Source organism: Harpia harpyja, chromosome Z (assembly GCF_026419915.1).
Source record: "Harpia harpyja isolate bHarHar1 chromosome Z, bHarHar1 primary haplotype, whole genome shotgun sequence".
Lineage (NCBI taxonomy): Eukaryota > Metazoa > Chordata > Aves > Accipitriformes > Accipitridae > Harpia > Harpia harpyja.
Genome location: NC_068969.1, coordinates 10,227,274 through 10,250,498, shown reverse-complemented (window position 1 = coordinate 10,250,498; position 23,225 = coordinate 10,227,274). Strand labels below are relative to the sequence as shown.

Here is a 23,225-nt window from a genome sequence, read left to right as displayed (position 1 = left end):
ATAAGGAGTGCAAGATTTACTTCTTGAACAGAGAAAGATCCCTGTACTCAGATGTAGTACAAATATTTTAGGACAAGTTACTGTGTTTTGAAAAACCTTAAAGTGTAAAAGAACAGTAAGATAGAATAGGAATGTTATTATTCATTGTGGGATTGATTATTTCTAATACATTTTTCTTTGTCACATCTATTGAGTAAAGTCTGTCTATAGTTTAGGTTTATATATCTGAGTATTGTGAAGTTGTTGGTGCCTTTCTGTATAACTCAATTATTTTTTTCAGTTGAAGGTAAATTTTTGTTGAATTCAGTTCTTTCTGTTGAATCTCCTTTGCTTGCATCTGACCTTTATTTATGTTGATTTTGCTTCATTTTTTCATTTACCATGCTGTTCAGTTTTTGGATGCCAGGAGAACAAAGGTTTGTCCACTATTTGCAGTCAATTTATTTTTCAAAATTCAGTATTGCTTATTGTGGTTTTTTGTTTGCTTGTTAGAGATACAGTAATCCTGTTTACTAAACATGTTCATAGCTTTAGTTGCGAAAAGAAAAAACCAACCAGCCCCAACTTAGCCCCTCCCCATAGCCCCCTTACATTGTAGTGAGTGCTTTGATGGACTTTATAAACAACAGTATTGTTGAGCACCATGAAGGACAGAATTACCTTTAGTCTATGAAGTAATTTAGAAAACACGGAATACTGAGTCTTTCAGCTTTGTAGGTACATATTGATTGTACTAATGGATGTGTCACTGCCTAGTGTTTGGGTTTGTTGGTTTGCCTTTCTTTGCTATTTATTTTATCTGTAGCTGACACTATTTTGTGTGTGTGTTTATTGTCTTTTTTTTTTTCTAGAAGCACTTGAAAGATATCATTACAAATATTGTCCCATGCATTTGCTATTTTATAAGGTCATTTGGTATACTTTCATCATTGACTCTAATGATTTTTTTGTAACAGCATACAACAAAAGTTTAATCCAAGACTAATCCTACATTCAGATTCTAAATTGTGGTTTTTTTGTTGTTTTGTTTTTGTTTGTTTTTTTTTAAATTTCTTTTCTGTATTGCAGCATCTGCAAATGACAATCCAGGCACTTCAAGATGAGCTTAGAACCCAGAGAGACCTTAACCATCTTCTCCAGCAAGAAAGTGGTAACCGAGGGGCTGAGCATTTTACCATTGAGCTCACAGAGGAGAATTTTCGAAGACTTCAAGCAGAACATGATAGACAAGCTAAAGAGCTCTTCTTGTTGAGAAAAACACTAGAAGAAATGGAGCTTAGGATTGAAACACAAAAGCAAACATTAAATGCCAGAGATGAATCAATAAAAAAGCTTCTGGAAATGTTGCAAAGTAAAGGTTTGCCAACTAAAGGAATGGAAGATGACAACGAGCGAACCCGAAGGATGGCAGAGGCTGAATCTCAGGTTAATCATTTAGAAGTGATTTTAGATCAGAAGGAGAAGGAAAACATGCATCTTAGAGAGGTAACAAAAAGCTCATTTATTTGTTTAAAAGACATTGTCAAAGTACTCACAGTTTTAGAAATATACTTTAGAGTATCTAAGTGTTTTCTTTTTCTGCTCTCATTTTTTCATAAAAAAGATTACATGCATTTGTTTTACATCTGTAATAATACATAACAGGACTATATGACATTTGAAAGCAAGTATAAGAAATTATGGAAGAAAAGTAATTGTATTTGTGGCTTATCAACTCTGACATTGTTGCTTTACGTAGTTTCTGTATTCCTTGTATTTTGACAAACCGGTGTTCGGCAAATGAAGACCAGAACTACTGAAGAGGGAAGTAATACCTTCTGCTGCTATGAACTAGTCATGAGTGCATGTTACTGTTGTGTTTGATTTTATACACCTTGTGTTTGAAATGAGTGTTTTAAAATGTTTTGCCTTCCATTTTTAAACAAAGGCTTCTGCCTATGTGCATTTCTAATGTATTTTCACATGTGGTACCACAACTCCTTAAGTAAATATACCACATAATATTGCCACATTAAAACACTTGGGTGTTGGCTGCGCTGTACTTTGAGAGATCCTTAATTTGATCCCAAGCCCACCCGCACCAGCTGTCCACATCACTTCTTAATGCATTTTGGGGACTGGATTTGGGATGATTGGATTACTACAGTTGACAGAAAATCTGGCCTGGTGTCAAGCCCATCTGTCCCTCTACATCCCAGCAGCCCATCAGCATTATCATGTGACTACTGTCAGGCAAACAAGACAGTGTGAGTCTTCCTCAGAAAGACCTTGTTGCTTTCTGTTAAGAAGGGTGAAAATTGCTGGAAGATTGTGTACAAGCTACCCATAGTAAGGGAAATTGGGATAAACGGGTCTGTTTCCTTAGAAACTCAGCAACAGTGTAGTCTGATTGAACTTCCAGTTTAGTAGAAACACCAGTTTGCCTGACAGATCAAAGTATGAATAAAATTAGTACAAAAGCATAGAAAACTATTATTGGCTCTTGCATATCATTAAGCATATGAATGCTAGAGATTAAGAACAGCTATTTACATCTACAGAATGTTGTTAAAATATTTTCTTTGCTATGGACAAATTCTTTCGTATTTAGCTTATGGTTACTTTGGGGGGGGTGTTCCTTTTTTTTTTTTTTTTTTTTTTCCCTCTAACCTAGAATATGTATTGAGAACTCAGTGGTATCTGGGGCCCATCTGAAGCTTAGAAAGTGGAAAATTTGCAAGGCACGATGATACATTTCAGTAAAATTTTCTTGCGAAGGTGTGGATCCTGAATCTTTTTACAGGCAGAATTTTATTAAAAAGTGATGCCACCCATTAATGAAGTCTGAAAGTCAGTGGATCCTGGAAGGAGTTGTATAAGGAATTAATAATACTGAGTTTGTGATGAGGGAGGACTGTGGGAGAAGTTCTATAAACTAGCAAACAAGTTTCTGGATTTAGATCTGCTATTCTTAGAGTAGTACATACACTCTGTTTCAAGGATGGATGATTTGCTATTTAATATTTGTTTTGTTATGTGACTATATTTCACCTGTTGCACCAGTATCACTTAAGTTTGTGAATCCTAATTTGGATATGTATTGGACATGAATAAATTTACAGTGGAAATTTGAAGAATGTTTCTAATTAGCATAGTAGTCAAGAGTAGTGAGAGAAATAGAATTAAACAGAGCTTGAAAAGTAGATAAAATGTAAGCTTCTAAGTGATGTCCTTGGGCATCCACCTTATTGATTAGTCCAAGGAATGCTAAAAGGAGATCATATTGCTACTTACAGACTGTGCATGTTTCTGCTATATTTACACTGAATTATTTTTGTTCCAGAGTTCCCCAGGGTTACGCTCAGGGGCCAGGAAAAAAATTATTTCTCCCTCAATTTATATGAGGATATAGAGGTTGTCTTTTGTCTGGAGTACTGCAAGTATAGAATGGGTTTTACTGGAATTTCTGCTTATGACATGCTGATATGCCTTGGTAACTGGTCAAGGTTTAAAAACTTAATCGATTTTGCTGTCTGGAATATGTCCCTGTCAGATTGGCAGCAACTATCTATTGCTATTATAAGAATTCAAGGCTTTGGGTGAAGTCTGTCTCTCCAGCTTTCTTCCTGTTGCACATGATATTTATGGGTTTTGAGGTTGTTGTTGTTGGGAGCTCTGGAAGTATGATGTGTAGGGTGTATGAACTCTTTAGAAACTATATGTTTAGTAGATGCCTGCTTGTTTTTCTAGGTATCTGGATTTGATTGTTCAAGTGGGCTCTTAAAAATTGTTCTAAGGTTCAAATTTTTTCTTTTGCTGTATTGTTATGGGAAGTTGTCTGCATGCTTTGAGGGAATATCAGATATTCTGTATAATTTTATCTATTTGTTAAAAGTCTGAATGGATCAACATTTGATCTTCATTTGTAGCTTGGTAAGTCCTTGTTATTCTGCCGTGCTCATCTGAATTGCTGTCATTGTGTGTAGTCTTCATCCTGTACCATACAGTTTTCCAGTGTGATAAAACAGGAATTACTGTGTAGAATCTTCTGGAGTGGTCTTGTCAGTGGATTGATATTTTTATTTTTTTAACTAGCGTTTGTAAGTTTTCATCCTAACTGTGTAAATGACCTTGCAGAGTTACTGGATTTTTTTCTTTTCCCCTGAGAATGCTTTAAAAGTAAACTGGAACTTGGATACATTTTTAATTAATTCCATTAATGAATTATTTAGCATTCACACAAATTGTGTTAATCTTTCTGTATCTTTAACAAAATATTTGTCACTTTAGAACTTCACCTAAAATATTCTGCTTTCTGTATTTTTACAGGTTGGAGTATAGAGCTCGTGTTGAGTGTATTTCTGAGAAACTAGTATACTGTCATGTGTAACATGCTGTTTGATCAAATCCCAAACACTTGTTTCTGTTTAATTAGTTTTGCTATTTGACTTTCTGCCTCTGCACTTGAAACAGGTTAAGGAAGATAAACTTCTTTGTAGCAGCAAATTAAGTTATTCAACGAACAGAGTTTTCTAGTGTGTCAATTTACCCTTACAGTGATAGATTCTGCTGTAGTCTCCATCAGAAAGAGTGCTATCTATGGAAAAAAAAGCTGAACATGGTGGAAATGAGGTTGAATGTGGAAAAAATAACTGAAGACTACTGATTTTTCTACAGCCTCAACGCTACATTAAAAAGCATATATAGATCAACTTCTCATAAGCTATGCTATTGGTATTTAGTTTAAAAATACTTTCAATCTGAAGTTTTTAAGTTCTTGAAATCTAATTGTGTACCATCCTGTTACCTTTTAAATCCTAGCTGGAGAAAGGCCAAGTCTTACATGTATTTTGCTGAGCTTTTGAGCATGTTTTCCCCTAATGCAACCACATCTTTCTCCCTTATGCTGTTCATTTCTTAGTTCTTTAAAATAGTGCCAAAGCTGGAATCTGTCTTCTCTCTTGTTCATTCACAGTCTTTTAGATCTCTCAACATGGTGGAATAGAAAGCTAACGCATGAGAAGCAGAAGAAATTGATTTTGTTATTAATAATCACTGGTGGGTGGAATTTGACCAAACCAGAGAATTAAAATAACATGCTGTGAGAGAAACTGAAGCAACTGGTCGTGACAATTAAGGACACCCTCTTCTACACACTCATGTCTCCAATGGCTGTCAATTTTATCTCCTTCACCTGCACTCCCCTGAGACCTGATCATACTAGGAATTGGATAGTAAGGGATATATATGTTCTTTGTTATTCCAGAGCTGCTTTTGTCTAGCTAGTAATTTTTTCAAAGTTTACTTAACTAGGTAGAGAGAAATAACTTTTCTTGTTGTCCTTCAGTTTCTACCACTTTGTCAATTATGAAATGTTTTTCATATTCATTTTCTTCCCATTTCACATAAGCATGCACGTTACCAGAAACCAATATCCTGCTGTTTTGATTCAAAATAATTTGCCACATATCCAAGAATCATGTAAAAATTTCTTTAAGTCATTGATTATTTCTTTTTTTTCCTGTGAATAGCTGTAGCAGAATTTCATAATATAGCTGCCTTCAAAGATCTGGAATGTCTCCAGGCCTTAGATTATATTTCTTAAAGAAGGTACATGGAAGAGACATAATAGTTAGTGTACCAGAAGCATAGGAATAACTCCAGAAAATGAAACAACCCATTTTTAAATTTTCTTTATTTTCATATTAGCAGATTCAGACTGACTTTGGTATGTTAACTACCTGGCCCTCAAAGACTGTACTTTTCTGTAGTGTGCAGTGTACTGCATCTTTAAACTTTGTTTCACAGAGGCAAACTTGTGATGATAGGTTTGCTCAAGTTTTTTGTTTGAAGGTCTTAGGAATGGCAAATTTGAGGCTTATTATACAGGAGGAGGAGGACACTTCAGCTGAAGTTGGAATCCTGCTCTTTTACAGGAATAGCAAAGAATGTCAGTTGGTAAGGTTCATTAAAATGTTGGGAAATAAGCTATGCAAAAAACGGGATTAGACTTCTTTCCATGTATTAGGGAATTTAAAATCTAGGCAATAAGCTTTCAGAAGGATAGCTAGGTTCCCAGCTTTGCGATAGTTATAACAAAAGTTTCCTTATCTGCTGATTCACAAAGCAAGAAAGAACAAATAAAACTCTGACTGAATAGCAAAAAGTGTGAGCATGTGTTTCTGCTTCAGTTTTGGAGATTCAGCCTATTGAGGAGAGAATGTTGAGCTCTTTTCCATGGTTTCTGAGAACTTCGGCCCAGTTTGCACTCAGTTTTCCATCACTGAGTTAGACTGAATCCTATGTCTGTGACTAACCTCACTCAAATATTTTAGTTAATGTTTTTCAAAGGTGGCTGAATTTTATTGATATTTTCTGAGACAAAATGATACGGTGTTTGCTTTGATAAGGAAATGTATCCTGTATGGAACAAAGTGGTCTTTGCAAATACACTCATGTAAGAAAAAGGACATTCTTGGGCCAGGTAGTCTCCCTGTAAGTATGTTAATGGTTGAAAATCTGTCTTGCAGCCATAATGTCATACCATGGCATTCTTCATGTTCAGAATTAAATATCATGAAGATCACTAAATATACATTCCTGTCAGAAAACACAAGATGCCTGCCTTAAAGTTCTTAAGCTGGTTATCACATGTCTCTTCTAGAATTTTAAATAAACATTTTTTTCTCTATAACTTTGGGAGAACTGTAGGTAATATGGAGATTTTATCATGTGGAAATCTAGCACAGATGTTTGGTATTACTTTTTTTAAACATAGTGACCACACATTATTTACCCTAAGTACCATTAAGTATTTTTTTATTATTGCTATTAAAAACTTGCCTTGGGCAAAGTCCCGCTAAATCTCTAGTAAAGTCAAATGTTAAAATTCCAGCAAGTATTTTATTATATATACATACATATATATTACACATGCCCTCTTTATATAACATACAATTTCACTAAAACAGAATCTGAGATCATGTAGGATTTTATATGTACATTTTAACTCTTATCTTGCATGTATTCTTAAAATAATGTTGTTGCACATGGTTTAAAGCTACAGCTTTTTTATATTTAGTAGAAAGAAGAACAACACCGCTTCTTTATTATAATTTAAAGTGTACTTTTAAAACTTTCAAGGGTTTTTTAAACCTTGCTCTATCTTTGAACTCAGCTTGGTCAAATAATGAAGGCTGCTGATAGGATTTGAACTGCCATCATGAATTAGTTATTGCATGTTTTTAAAGTTATTAATGGAGCAAAGTTCCTTCTTCCACTGTGAATAGAACAGATGCCTTGCAGACTTTTGGTGTTTACTGTAAATGTCTTACACTGGAGCCAGTAGTAATTTACTAAGGAAATGCTTTATCAACACCAAACATTTCTTCCCTGAAGTTAGTTATATAGATTGACAACCATTCTAGACTGAACCTCTTTATTAGGTTCATTAGTGCCTCTTTCCTTTTATTTCTCCTGCCTCAGCTCAAAATATTAATCTAATCAGTTGTTATAAAGACAATTACTTTGTATCAAAACATCAATGGTAAAATGTGTTTTTAAGGTGACCCCTTAAGCATACAGAAGGACTTTGCAATGTTGGCAGTCACTCCAGACATGAGAAAGTAGACAGAACCTGATTATGCTCTAGAGAACAGTTATTACTTCTAACATAGCCCATTCAGATTTTGTTATGCCCCATGATGTTCAGGATTAAAGGGAGGGCAGGGACAGGTGACATTATAGTGGGGTTCTGCTACATGCCACCTGACCAGGAAGACCGAGCAGATGAGACCCTCTATAGACAGATACGAGCAGCCTCACATTCACAAGCCCTGGTCCTCATGGGGGACTTCACCCTGATATCTGTTGGAGGGACAACACAGCAGGACATAAGCAGTCCAGGAGGTTCCTGGAATGCATCGATGATAACTTCCTTCTCCAAGTGACAGAGGAGCCAAAGAGGAGAGGTGCTATGCCAGACTTTGTTCTTACCAACAAGAAGGGGCCGATACGGAATCTGAAACTCAAGGGCAGCCTTGGCTGCAGTGACCATGAACTTGTGGAGGTCAAGATCCTTAGGGCAGCGAGGAGGGTGCACCGCAAGCTCACTACCATGAACTTCAGGAGAGCAGAATTTGACCTCTTCAGGGATCTGCTTGGCAGAGTACCGTGGGATAAAGACGTGGAGGGAAGAGAGACCCAGGAAAGCTGGTTAATATTCAAGGATCACCTCTTCCAAGCTCAGGACCAATGCATCCCAGTGAAAAGGAAATCGGGTAAAAAGGCCAGGAGGCCTGCATGGATGAACAAGGAGCTCCTGGACAAACTCCAACACAAAAAGGAAGCCTACAGCGGGTGGAAGCAAGGACAGGTAGCCTGGGAGGAATACAGAGAAATTGTCCAAGCAGCCAGGGATCAGGTTAGGAAAGCTAAAGCCCTGATAGAATTAAATCTGGCCAGGGATGTCAAGGGCAACAAGAAAAGCTTCTATAGGTATGTCGGTGGTAAAAGGAAGACTAAGGAAAATGTGGGCCTTTTCCGGAAGGAAACGGGAGACCTGGTTACCCAGGATATGGAGAAGGCTGAGGTACTCAACTTTTTTGCCTCAGTCTTCACCAGCAAGTGCTCCAGCCACACCACCCAAGTCACAGAAGGCAAAGGCAGGGACTGGGAGAATGAAGAACCATCCACAGTAGGAGATCAGGTTTGAGACCATCTAAGGAACCTGAAGGTGCACAAGTCCATAGGACCTGATGAAATGCACCCATGAGGCCTGAGGGAACTGGTGGATGAAGTAGCTAAGCCACTCTCCATCATATTTGAGAAGTCGTGGCAGTCTGGAAAAGAGGAAATATAACCCCCATTTTTAAAAAGGGAAAAAAGGAAGACCCAGGGAACTACAGGCCAGTCAGTCTCACCTCTGTGCCCAGCAAGGTAATGGAGCAGATCCTCCTGGAAACTATGCTAAGGCATGTGGAAAATGAGGTGATTGGTGACAGCCAACATGGCTTCACTAAGGGCAAATCATGCCTGACAAATTTGGTGGCCTTCTACGACAGGGTTACAGCATTGGTGGGCAAGGAAAGAGCAATGGATGTCATCTACCTGGGCTTGTGCAAAGCGTTTGACACTGTCCCATGTGGTATCCTTTTCTCTAAATTGGAGAGACATGGATTTGACAGATGCAGTACTTGGTGGATAAGGAACTGGCAGGATGGTAGCACTCAAAGAGTTGCGGTCAACGGCTTGTCCGAATTGAGACCAGTGATGAGTTCCTCAGGGCTTAGTATTGGAACTGGCGCTGTTGAACATCTTTGTCAGTGACGTGGACGATGGGACTGAGCGCACCCTCAGCAAGTTTGCTGATGACACCAAGCTGTGTGGTGCGGTCAACGCACTGGAGGGAAGAGATGCCATCCAGAGGGACCCTGACAGACTTGAGAGGTGGACCTGTGCGAACCTCGTGAAGTTCAACAAGGCCAAGTGCTGAGGTCCTGCACGTGGGTCAGGGCAATCCCAAGCACAAATACAGGCTGGGTGGAGAATGGATTGAGAGCAGCCCTGAGGAGAAGGACTTGGGGGTGTTGGTTGATGAGAAGCTCAACATGACCCGGCAATGTGCGCTTGCAGCCCAGAAAGCCAACCGTATCCTGGGCTGCATCAAAAGAAGCATGACTAGCAGGTTGAGGGAGGTGATTCTCCCCCTCTACTCTGCTCTTGTGAGACCCCACTTGGAGTACTGCATCCAGCTCTAGAGCCCCCAACATAAGAAAGAAGGACATGGACCTGCTTGAGTGAGTCCAGAGTTGGGCCAAGAAGATGATCAGAGGGCTGGAGCACTTCCCCTGTGAAGACAGGCCGAGAGAGTTGGGGTTGTTCAGCCTGGAGAAGAGAAGGCTCTGGGCAGACCTTATAGTGGCCTTCCAGTACCTAAAGGGGGCCTACAAGAAGGTCAGAGAGGGACTTTTTACAAGGGCATGTAGTGATAGGACAAGGAGTAATGGCTTTAAACTGAAAGAGGGTAGATTTAGATTAGATGTGAGGAAGAAGTTCTTCACTGTGAGGATGGTGAGGCACTGGAACAGGTTGCCTGGAGGGGTTGTGGATGCCCCATCCCAGGGGCAGGGGGGTTGGAAGTAGATCTTTAAGGTCCCTTCCAACCCAAACCATTCTATGATACTCTTGCCAGGGTGCTTGGTTGCAAAGGTTTTTGTAAGTCTACATGGAGGATTAGAAAGCTTAGTTCATTTAGAAATCAGTTTCTTTAAAGATAGAATTGCTCTCCATGACACCATCACCAGTAGTTTGGAATCCAGAATATGAGAAAACTGTAAGTTTCTAACTGACATGTCTTAGAGTAGCAACTAAAGAAATTATTTAAGGAAGAGAGAGGAAAAATCAGAGATTCATGAATAAGCTGGATTTTTCTATATCTTTCAATATGTAGAGGTGATAAGTGTTGATCCTGCCAGCATTCCTGGAAAGTTCATCCTTTAGAAAGAAGTAATCTGGGGACTGTCTTGAATTGCTGTAAAACTAGTATTGTCCCCAGATGTGTAAATACTATCTTAGCAGGGCTGTTTGCTCAGTTCACACTTCTACAACTTTCAAGCTGCATGTAAACATTTTAGAGACTAGCCAATAATGAAACAGAGAAAAATGATCAATTTTGGTTTATCTCATAGGTTTTGTTTCCTTTCATCTTCTTTCTATTATCTTTTAAAATCTCTGTTCTGTAAACATGCTGCTACTCACCTCTGTGGCAATAACTTCATTACTCTATAATGTAATGAATTTTCTCTAGCTTTGTCTTCTTGTCCTTGTTCATATGAATGACAATAGCTTACATATGTGACTCATAGCTCTGACATGTTGATGTATTTTCACAGAAAGAATCAGAGCTGAATTTGCAGGGAAGAGGGGAGTTGGTTACTCTTGAATTCCTATGTATATGTTTCTGCTTTAGACTCTTTCCTAAGTGCAAGAAGATGTACCCAGAGAGTAGTTAAGCCATGGAATAGATTGCCCAGAGTTATTGAGGAACCTTATTGGGCTGAGGAGATACAGATCGTAAATCCCACAGAATTTTTGCACATAGCACAGTTTATTATGCGTAGAAGTGCATTTGAAAGTAATTTGGTCATCTTATGTGCTATTTTCAACATTTATTTTAGAATTATTTTCATTTAGTAATTCTGTTCCCATTAGATAATCCATGGCTAAGACTTTTCTTAGAACAGTCATTAGAAAAAGAAAAAACTTGTCAGAGAGAATGTGGAAATTTGCCGCTTCTACTGAAATGGAACTAGACTGAGAGTGATTATGCATCTCCGTAGTCTCTCTGCACAATGTAACACCAAGACAGTGCTCTCTGATAGAAGCAGTGTTTCCTAATCACTTGATCCATTCAGGGAGAAGTCATATTTCTACCACCTTAGAGCCTCTAAAAAAAAGAAAAAAAAAAAAGAAAAAAAAAGTAAAATGAGTGGTGCTATGTTGTTCATATAAAATATAATGAAAATAAATAAAAGGGGGAAAAAGAAACATCATTGAAGATTAAAAAACAAATACAGAAACCAAAACAAAGCACCAAATTATTTAAGATGTAGTTTTATTGTATACATGCTCATCATAAATGATGAATACCTGTTGCATCTCACTGGGATCAGGCAACTCAAAATTAAGGAAATATGTCACAGAAGAGCATGAATGTGTCTTCCAGAACTTCAGCACTCTAAATATAGCAAAACCACTGATCTGTCCACTGATCTGTGTTGCTGATAATGTTTGCATGCCTCAGTTTATTTCTAACAAATTATCTCTCAGTGTCTGTCTTAGTGTAGTACTCCTATAGCTGAGGAAAATGAAGCAAAAGGTAAGTCAGCAAACTGCCCAGGTTTTCTCAGAAAATCAGTAATGAAGCAGGGGAAAGGATCTGCGTGATTTCCATATATATTCCCTGACCACTGTTATTCATTTCATTCCACTATGCAAATAGAACTGCAGTAGTTGAAAAAGGAGTGTCTTTATTCAAAGATTTGAATTTAAAATAGAAGAATGTATTTTAACACGTTAATGTGTTAAACAGGTCCTGTTTAAAACATGAGCTACTAGAAACTGCTGTAAGCAACTACAGAAAAAACACCTTAAAGAGGAGAAAGCTGGAAATGAAAAGTCTTAGCAAAAGGGTAGTGCTAATAGTTGTGTGAAGAGCAGGCCCTGGGTAAGAGGGTTTTCAGTTCTTAATTTAAGATCAGCTAAGTGCTTGGGGTGGAAGAGTTGCCATTAGGTGTGAGATTTCTAGTACAAGCACTGTTCCTTGCAAGCACCCTGTTTCAAGCCAGCCAGACCTGGAGAGTTTATCAGACTTCCAATTCTGCCCAGTGCAAAGCTGTCAGTATTTTGTGTATTTTGAAAGTTCAGGCGGATCAATTCAATTCCAGGTGTGGGCAAGAGTGTACATCCTTAACATTTGATAACTTTCTGTTGCATTACAAGCTATTTCTTGAGGGGAAGATCTAATATTCTGAAACGCTATTGCTTTATATTTTCCTTCTATTATTTACTGTCTTTCATAGTCTTGTAAGATCATGCTGGCCTATTTCTAATAAAAGAAGTGTAGACCTGATTACATAGTATTAATGCAGGTTCTAGGCTGTTCTTTATATCTTAAAAAAGGTTTTTCAGGATGAGGCCAAAGAATTAAGGCTTCAGTCAAGTGGATTCTTACTCATGTGCTGAATTATTGTTCATACTTCTCAATAAACTTAATTAAACCACATCCCTCTAGTCTTCTGCTTACACTGGACACATGCAAATAATGTGTCCTACTTTTGCTGACTTCTACCTGCATTTCATACTGAGGTACAGCTCGCTGAATCTACTGGGTTTTTTTTCATCTTTCTTTGGGGCAATAGCCATTGGACAATGTTTAAGTCAGCATATAAGGTATCATTAGTTAATGATATGGTGTCTTATGGCAAATGCTGTCTTCCTACTGAAAAACATTACAAAGAATTTAAGACCATACTACTAAGCAAGTGTTAAGAGTAACAGTCATGTTGGGTGCATTTACTGCATTTTAAAATTACTGACCTTCAGCCAGCAGGCATAAGGAATTGGAAACATGTTTGAGGTGGACCTCAAACCTGAACCAACTTCTTTATTCCAGATATATTGGTTTATAACACCACAGAAGGAAAATCAGTCTGAAAAATTATTCTATCATCCATTTTAAATGAAAGCTGCTGTTGAATATTTTTATGGTAACAGTGCTTTCCCACTGTATGAACGTTTCCAGAAGAATATTGGAAGAAGAGACTAAGAATCTGAATAATTTCAGTTATTGTTAAAAGTTGCTGTAAACTGGCATCTCTTTTACTTACCACCTCCTGCATCATCTCACAAGAAAACCTTAGAACTCTAGAAGAAAATGAAGGTTTTGTAAAATAATAGGTTGAAGAACACTCACTGTTCTTCTAAATGCTTTACCTATATAGCTCCATGAGCAGACTAAGATTAGCAAATCCCATTTTGTCATTTTCAGGGCTAGTCTTCTAAATTCTAAAACAAACCTGCTATTTCCAGCACATCACATGCTTTAGCTAAGTTGAAACTCTGTTGTCTTAGGAATGATGCAGCCTTTTACCTGGACTAAAAACCCAGGTATTGTAGTCATATGAGCTTGACTTCCAGATGATTGCAACAGGCTAGCCTCCTGCCAGAGACTGTATGCACATGTGTATTTATGTGTATGTACACATTTTTTTCCATTGTGTGCATGTAAAGAACTGAAAGAAGAAACTGTGTTTTGTCATCTATAAAAAAAAGCACACCCCCCCCCCCAGTCCCCTAAAAAGGAAATACAGCTTTTCATTTGCTAAACTTTTTCCTTGTACAACTCTTAAACTCTGTGTAGTAACATGAGTTTTGCCTTTGTATATGCATGGCCTATCTCAGTAGTAAAAGTGGAAGTGTATTATAGGCAGTAGAATATGGCTAATAATGTAAACTCTTCCTGAAGTTTCACCTGAAACACAGTTTGATGAAGGAAAAGTGTAATGTTAGATTAAACCATTTAATGAAACAGGATTTCTGATCTAGTGAACAGATGTAAATTTCTTGTTGAAACAGTGTGACCCTTTTCTCCAGAAAGAACATATAGCTTTTGATCTTGTGGAACTGGAATTTAGCTGGTCACTGATTAGCTGATCATATCCTAATTTTATAGATTTATTCATTGGCTTGTGAGATAATCTTGATTATAGGTAATTTTTTTTTTCTGTTGACAGCTTGAGCCTGATAGTCCAACATGATTATAGAGTTCTCAATATATTTATTTGCAAATATAAAATTTGATAATGAGTATAAATATATCCTGTCTCACTATAAAGATTTGTTTAAAATATTGATGAATAACCCCAATGTGCTCTGAAAGACATAGCCACAAAAGTTATGGATATGTTTGAAAGTACTAAGGACCAAATCTTGTTTGTGTGTTTTTGTGAGTCAAATGAGGTCAATGGGATTGAGTGATTTAAGGTGAACAGGATTAGATCTGAAAGAAGAAATGAATCCAGACTTTGTTACTGCTTGGTTACACTGGTTGGAAGGAATTAGTTCACTGTAGCTTTTCTGTAGATGGAGCTGACTTCTTCACCTGCTTGGCTTATCTCTGTTTAGCAACATGTATGTCATCACACTCATACGTAAAAATATTTTGGTTGTTCTTCAGATTACTTTATTCTCCCTGAAACAAAGCTTTACAAAACAAACAAACAAAACCACCCAGACTTTCTAGAGCCATTTATGTATAATGAATATATTAGAGTAGTTACTGGTTCTGTGTGTTCTTGTGACCATCATTTTCAACATTAAGGACAGTAATAATATAGGCAGTTATATGAACTCAGGGGACTACTTACTATTATGTGTATCTGTAGGGTTTGGGCCCTTGCCTGTTCCTTCCACTTTCATACAAGAGAGTTGAGCAATATTCCTGCTGGTCTTTTAATAATACTTCATAGTTCTTGTTGAAGGAAATGAAGTGATAAATAGGAATGATATGTGATGCAGGGAAGTGTGAATCAGACATGTTTCTCTAATTACTAAAAGAGAAGTGCATATGCAATACCCTATTATAGACTGTAACGAATTATCAATTTTTGGGGGGTGTAGAAAGACAAAACTGTAGTGTTTCCTACCCTGTAGACTCAGGAGGTATAAGGGGCATGTCTAGCATGTTATTTATTGTTCTGCATTTTACACAATTTACTTGAATTTATTCTTTTGAAATACACAGTTTGTATTCTCTCCTAGACACTTATGATACTAGAAGATTTTATACGTAGTCCAAGTTCCACTGATATAATTCAGAAGAAGAAAAATAATCTAATAATTGACATAAAGTGCTTACTCAACTTACTGCTATACTTGGTAATTGCTAACAGGTGGTTCTTAGTGGTGTATCACTGAGTTCTGGCTACTGTATTCCTCTATTAGCAAAATTCTTATGCTGCCATTGCTCTGCTATGCTGGCAATTTGATTCCTAATTCACTTCAAACGAGCATTTCTTGTGAAGGTGTTCCAAATGGGGTTAGTAAATGGACATCTTACTAAAGTGAATGTGCCTCACACACTGTTCTTAAAATCTTTATTTACGGACTGCATTATTTTCATCTGCTAATAGATAATTAACAGCTAGATATATTTCTTTAGTCACGCTGCTTTAATTGCGTTTAGCTCTTGACATCCTTTATTTCCCTGAATATAATTTTATTTACAAAAATATGTGGATCTTAGGTTTTAGATTTATAACAATGAATATAAGCTAAATGATGTGGTTTTTCTTTTCTTTGGTTCATTATTTGACTCAAAAATAAGAGAATACTTTTTTGCAATGTTTAACACGTGATCTTTAGGAGAACTTGAGTAATTTCTCAGTTCATGATATCTTTTTAGCAAGTTGCTGCAAATAGTGAGTTAATTAAATTTCTACTTTTTCATTATCAGCTGAATTTTTACAAGGTTTATTAACTAAAACAGTGGTCTTCAGATGCTGAACAAGAAATAGCATATTGTTTACTAGATGTCTGGAAGTATTGGGGAAAAAAAGGTGTTACCACCTTGTGCTCTTATTTGCCACATAAGTTTTTGTGGCTATTGATAATAGTCAGATGATATTTTAAGATTAAAGCTTAATTGAGTTCAGGTTTCTCTTATTCAAGTGAAATTGCTTAATTGCAAATGTATATAACCCATAAGAATTAGTCTGTTATGCAGGATTGCTTTTGACAAGAAACAATTTTTGGTGATGAAGTAATGCATTTTCTTTGGTAGTTATATGCTGAATAAGTAAAATTATGGTGCAGATAGTTTGGTTGTGGCTGTCTTTAAAGTGTGGTACTTGATGCTTCTTCACCAGTTATTGACAACGTATCGCACTTACAGGGAAGCTGAAGCTTCAAAGAAGCAAGTTTGTGCCAACAAAAAAGAGAAGATGTGTTGTTTCTGCTTCCAAAGCATGATTCAGATTTGTAAGTTCATAGATCTGGCTACTGTAGAAGAGGTTTTAGTAATTTTTACTGTGTTAATGAAAAAATAACCAATGGCATGTTATGTAAGCAGTACATATTAAAATTTCTATTAGAAATTACTATACAGCTATTATGATTATGCTATTCTTTTGAAGCAGTATTCACGTTAAAAGAGTTTGCATGGACTTTTTATGTTTTCCTAGAGGAACTGTGCTGTGAAAATTGGAGGCATGGAGAAATTTAACATATTCTATTTTCATATATCCTCTTGTCAAGGAGTGGAGATTAAAAAAAAAAGCCAAATGATCGTCCAAGAGTAGAGCATATTTTTGTCTGATTTGCTTGCTTTTTCAAAGTTCTTTCCTTTTTAAGTGGGCAATTGGTTTATAATGTACTGTCATATAATTCGTTAACTACAGAGTACTTTATGGTTCACTTTTTCTGTTAGTTTCTGATTCTGCAGTCATACCCTTCTTTTAAGATGCTTGTGTAAACTATTGATCAGAATCTAATTGTAGAGTTTGTTTAAAAACAAAGATGTGAAAAAGTATCTCCCGAATAGTTCTAATGTTGGCATTTTGAATTACAATGCAAACATGATAGGCCTTATCTCATTAAAACCTCAGTACAACTGTGCACGTGTTTGTATGAATAGTCCCAGTAAACATTGTATAAAATTGCATAGCATAGGGAACAATATTAATCAAAGATCTAATCTCTCCTTTCTTTATATCACAGACCAATCCCCACACATGGAGATTTTTAATGAGAACTGAGAAAACTTAGTAGTGTATTTTATAATAAATGCTGCATGTTTCCTTAATACCCAGCACTGTTCCCAAACACCACTTCTCCATTTACATACACCTTGCTTTGTTTCCTCTGGAATAGTTAGACTTCTGCAGATGTGCATTTTCATGGATATGCACTCTGAGGTTTATGAAGATACAGATTTCCAGGTATATAAAATTCATTCAGCATTGGAGGTCATAGATGTTCAAATTATGCTTGTCACTTAAGAATGTCCTATGCGTTGCTGTGGCCTTCAAGTGAGATACTATAATCTGCAGCAGGAGTAGCCTGTTAAAGATGAGAAACTTTGTCATTCTACAGTTTCAAATGTAATATCTCCTCTTTAAAAAAAAGGGGGGGGGGGGGAAGGGGAGAGGAGGGCGCCTAAATAATTCCTAAAAATCAGCTGGTATGTAACTCGATCAGTTCACATCCTTCATGTAAAGAATGTAGGGTTATTTTGGTCACTAGATGGCAATCTTGAATGAGGATTGGTTTTCATTCTCGTTTTCACAGATGATCTCGCCCTGTTTATTTTTCGTTGTTCATTTTACAATGATAGAATTAAGAGGAGAACTACTCTCATTTAAAGTTGATGGAAAGACAACTTCACAGAGATTTTGTAGTAGTCTGTAAACTGAATGCAGTTTAGAATAGCTGCATCTCAGAATCAAAGCAAGGAGACTAAAAATTATAGTGCAGCTCTGTACAGAAAAAGTGAAATCAGGAATTCAGTCTGAAGGTATTAGTGGAATTCGGTCCCGATGTGTTAGTCAAAGTTTGTAATTGACTTTAATTTACAAAAGTAAAAGAGCAAACTAAGATGTCGTCTTCCTCTTTTGAACATATTGGAGTTTCACCATAATATGTGCTCTCATACCCCAACTGCTGAAACATACCTTTACACTGATACTATGTGATTGGGACCTGGAAGGTGGATGGTGGAGAATATCTCAAGTCATGCTGACATGCCCTGCTGCGTTTCAAGATAGGCTTGTAATACCTAGCTTACTCGGAAGATTTTCTTGTCTTTTTAATGGCATGGTAATATATAACTATATTGAAGAAGCAAAAGGCAGCGGATATACAGCTGCCTTCACATCACATTGTTTGTGATGCATTTTGGAGTCTCTGACATGAAAGCCAATATATAGATAGAGCCTTCAGGAATGTATGAAATACTTCCTATAATTTATTATGTAAAATAAAGTACCTGACATTAGATGAGAAGGCTATATAAATATAATAAAATTAAATAATAAGATGCAACAAGAATTTTAAAAAGTGAATTTCTTATTAACTCTGGTAGGAATTTAAATCTAAATCTTCCATTCAAAACTTAGTCTCTCATCTGCACGAGATATTCATTGTTCCTTTATTATCTTTGTGTAGTAGTTAATACTTAAATTATTGTGTTCCTTGAGAAGAAATAGCTGGGACTTAATCAAAACAGCAAAAAAGAAGCATCATTTCTATTAAAAATGTAAAAAAAGTTCAAATAAAGGCTCTTATAGATCACACAATGGGCCTTTGTATTTTTTTTAGTTTTAAAACTTGTAATCTACTCAAAATATGTAAGACTTTTAAACAACACAAAACTAATAGCACAGAATATATGCAAGACATTAAAAGAATTTCAGAACCAGATCCTGTAACAAGAGAGATGGAACATGTTGAGCAACTAGTGACCATTGAGAGAGGAGGAAAAAAGACAACAGATGAATCAGAATTTTGCTTGTACCCTTGCACCATCAAGATTTTTTGGCCTAACTGCACATCAAGAAAACTTTGGTGTTTCTAAACACATCTTTACTCTTTAACATTTTCAGTGCTTTACTTTGTATTTAGTACAGGGAGCCTCTATTCTGTAATGTGGTTAAAACTAGACCTCATGTAAAACCCAGGAAAGTAACGAAAAACCCCAAACAAACTAGTTTGTTTTTATTATGTGACAAAATTTTGTTTAATGTATATACATCTTTGTTTCTTATGTCAGTATACATAGAACACTGGAGCAATAGGAATAGGGATTGCCTCAAACTTTTTTCTTTTTTCTTGGTTTTTTTTTTCCCTTTTTTCCTTTAAATCTGTGGTGAGCAAGGTAATAAAGCAACAGTTTACAGCAGTATTGAAAAGATGACTAAGGGGTGTAATTGCATCTTTTTGAAATAAAAGTTTACTATTAAATGTCTGACAATCATAATTTAATCCTCTTTTATAGTAAAATACAATTTAATTATTATGAGCTGGTCAAATGTACAGGCAAACTATGATAGCACATTAGGGAAGCACTTATTTTAAACGTTAGCAAGTTTTTAGCAAGATCTTGAGTTCAAGCAGCACTGAACAGAGCCACTGCATCTTGCAGCTTAAGGCACCTATGAGACACAAAGCACTCTAATGGCTCCAGCATTCCTTGTTTCAAAATTATGGTGAAGAAGGTACCATCCAAAAGAACTGTTTTCAGTGAGAAAATGGATTATTCTTCTACATTTTAAGACTCATAAGCTATGTCATTCCTGATGAATTTATCTGTCCTAATAATGGGTAATTCAACTTTTTACTATTTACATTTTTACAAGGGATTGTGGAAGCGCCAGATAGATGAGAATACCCAATATACTGCCTGCTCAGTTGTTGCCTTTGCTGTCATCTGTTAAACATCTGTTTTGATGAAGAATTACAGTATCCTAGGGAATTACCATCCTGATAATTCCCTAAGATGTAGCTTTCATTCTTCACTTTTTTTTGCCTCACATAGAAGATGCCTGTGGAGGTTTTTGTAGCTTGAACAAATAACATAATGGTGAGCAAACTTGTGTTGGAGATTTCTGATTTTGTAGTGCAGTTATGCATACATGCCACAAGCAACTTTTTCCTTTTGTACAGTGCTCTCAGGAGAGCTTTCTCACAAAGGAAGTAGAATCTATATTCTGTTTAAAAGTGTACCATCGTAGCACAGGAGGAAGGATTTTTATTGGCAGATGCATTGTTATTCCCAACAAAAAAGTTGGTCTGGTTCAGAGTATTGATGGACTGAACACGTGCATGTTTCAGAGTCAGAACAATCAGTTTGTTCTCAATTATTCCTGACTCACTTGGAGAGACTTTTTTTCAGCTCTCAACTTGAAAAAGGCATATTTTCACATAGGAGTACATCTGGCAGACAAAGGGTTTTCTGCTGATAACAAATCTCAGAAACCATTATCAATATAATGTTACCCTTCAGCCTCTCAACAGTATTGTGAGTCTATACAGAGGTCTTTTGGCAGTGCTTGCATCCTATCTGCATCGTTAAGGCACAGGATGATTGGCTAGAAAAAAGGAAATCTTACCAAGAGATTGGGAACAGATAAACATACTCCCTCTTGTGTGTTTTTCTTATCTCAAAAAAAAAAAAAGTAAGTTCATTTTAACACCAACTCAGATGGTAGAATTTATCAAAACAATAGTGGACTTCAGCATGGTAAGACAGAGCTTCTGGAAGGATTCCAAATCAGGGCTACTTTGATCGTTTGTTTCCACTGAGCCCTTCAGCAGGAGGGGTTTCTTGTCTCTCTTGCATGTAGTTGGAAGCCTGGTGTCACATGCAAACTTGTTCTTTAATTTATTAGCCATTTTTTTCTGAATGGTTTGCATTCCAGCAAAGTCTGAAAATACTGGTTTAAATCTCCAGAAAACCTGGGTGTGTTTGGTGTCTGATGGAAAAAAATACAGAGTTAGGAACTTGTATAAAAACTTTCTTTCCTTTTATTCCTTTGGAAACAAATTATGAATATATTATTCGTAAGCTGAGTATTCCCAGTGTATAAATTTATGGTGGTTGAGCTTCACAGGAATCTTTGATTCAATTTAACATTGTGGAGCTTTAACTAATGTAAAATGTATTTGAATATTTCCTACAATATCTTCCTGCTAGAATCATTGGGCAGTATGACAGTGATAAACTCCATAAATAAGGGAAAGCGTAGGCTGTGTAATTACAAATGCTAGCAAGCAGGGTTTGGAACTGGTGCGTACATCATCATGTTGTGATATTTGTGAAACGCTTACCAGTAACTTAAAACACGCTGACCGTCTAGGCAGAAACTCTCCAGGGAAGAGAAGCAAAAGAACTAACGTGATACATTTAGTTTGCTAGTTGTGGGGGTTATCCATCTGTGGATTCATTGCAAAGAAGAATATGAAAGAGTTCTTGGGTCTATGGCTGGTCAGAGATCTCTAAGGGATGGTTTTCTGAGTCAGTGGTCAGGTTAACTAATACCTGCATTCCTATCATTGCAATTATTGTGGCCAAAGCAGCGGTTCAGCTAGCATCTCCTGCATTGAAGTGTCCTTTGGATTTCCACAACTGTTTCAGCTGGCTATAGAGGCCATGTTCAGTAATCACTTAAATAAGATTTCTTGTCTCTGCAGGAGAGATCCGTTTGACACCTGTCTTCTCTCCTCATGTTTAGTAGCATGCTTTTTGGATAGATATTTACTATAGAAAAGTCAAATTTAGACATTTGTGAGAGCATGAAGGAATTTACAAAGAAAGCTCGTTATGTCAGATTGGAAAAGGGTTTGTACATGACTTGAATAATTACATTTGCCATTGTGACAGCTAAATTTATTTGACTGTGTTCCTTCCAGGTAAAAATTATTTATCGTAAACTTGGCAGTCATTAGTGTTTCTAGTCCTTTAATAGACTGCTGCATCTTAAGGTTGCAGTGACTCACAGTTAGATTTATGAAAAAGCTGCAAGAATTCTTTGCCCACAACAACATCCTCCCCTCCTTTTGCAGATCTGAGTTTAATATTCCAGCTCTAATGTATTGAAGTCTTTTGTCTCCCATGCCTTTTCCATTTCACTTTGAAAATGTCATTACTTTAGCAGTAACAGTATCAGCCAGTATCAGGGTGAAACAATTGAGACTTTTCTGTGAGATTCTTTTGTCCCATGTTGGTACTCTACTGTATTTCATCATGAGATGATCTTGATGAAGTCATACTCAAAAGTTTTGCCCAAGATAGTTCCAGAATTCCACATTTAATCAGGTTATATGCTAACCTGTATTTCTTCTAAGACACATTCAAATCATGAAGAAATTATATGGCACTTCTTAGATATCAGAAGAGCCTTGTTATTTGAAGGTTGAAGCCCTTCTTCCCTAAACTGTTAGTCTTGTTGAGAGACTAAAAAATTTGACTGTCTCTTTGAATAAAGTTTTGCTATGAATTATCTGGCTCTGAACACATTCAGAACTTTTCTTTCGAGAAGTGTTATATGCTGCTTGGGATTCACTTACAGGGAAACACTCACAAGAACAAGCAACTGAAAAAAGGAAAGTTTACCAGCTTGTCTGTCCTCTGGATTTCTTTGAGATGCTTTGACCCTTTATGTATTCTACTTCCTGCCCCCCCTATCACTTCCACTGTCATCTATACTTGGAGCATAGAAAGAATGGCAATAGGTCATGCCTTGTTCTTGCATGTTTTATACTGTGTAGCTAGGATGCATGTGCAGATAAGTAGCAGCTGTTACAACTCTCTTGCAGGTGTATAAAGCACTTGAATAACCTTGTGTGTCTGGCTGTCACACCTGTCTGGCTACACAGCTCAGACTTGTTATTTCCCAACTTCCAATCCAAAAAGCAATTACTTGGGAATGATGGTTGCATAATTATTTGTACAAATACAAACAGCACCAACAAAATCAATGTAACGTACAGAACAGGGACTTGAATCTGTCTTTTCCAAGTGAATTTCCTGGCTATAGGACTATAATAATTCCTTTTTCTTTTCTTTCTTTCCTCTAGACCTGAAATGTTCTACCTTAAGTTTCAGAAATGCACCCAGATATTTTTGGGGTTGACAATTCCCATCTTCCAGCAAAGAAAATGAATTTTTTTCTTTATCAGTGTTCAGCTCA

The 23,225-nt window shown here is 36.7% G+C and overlaps 1 protein-coding gene across 10 annotated transcripts in view; it reads left to right on the top strand.

Annotated features, from left to right (window-relative positions):
- Positions 1-23,225, top strand: part of ERC2 (ELKS/RAB6-interacting/CAST family member 2) — a 542,890-nt gene that overhangs the window by 80,985 nt on the left and 438,680 nt on the right. For 6 of the 10 annotated variants that reach the window (XR_008233625.1, XR_008233622.1, XR_008233628.1 and 3 more), the window contains exons 3-4: positions 393-416; positions 1,069-1,485. Coding sequence is in view for 1 of the 10 variants with exons in the window: in XM_052777994.1 (XP_052633954.1) it covers positions 393-416; positions 1,069-1,485 (441 nt within the window). In the remaining 9 variants the exon portion in view is untranslated. The remainder of the gene's footprint in view (positions 1-392; positions 417-1,068; positions 1,486-23,225) is intronic. The other 4 variants (XR_008233624.1, XR_008233630.1, XR_008233629.1 and 1 more) reach the window with 1 other exon arrangement.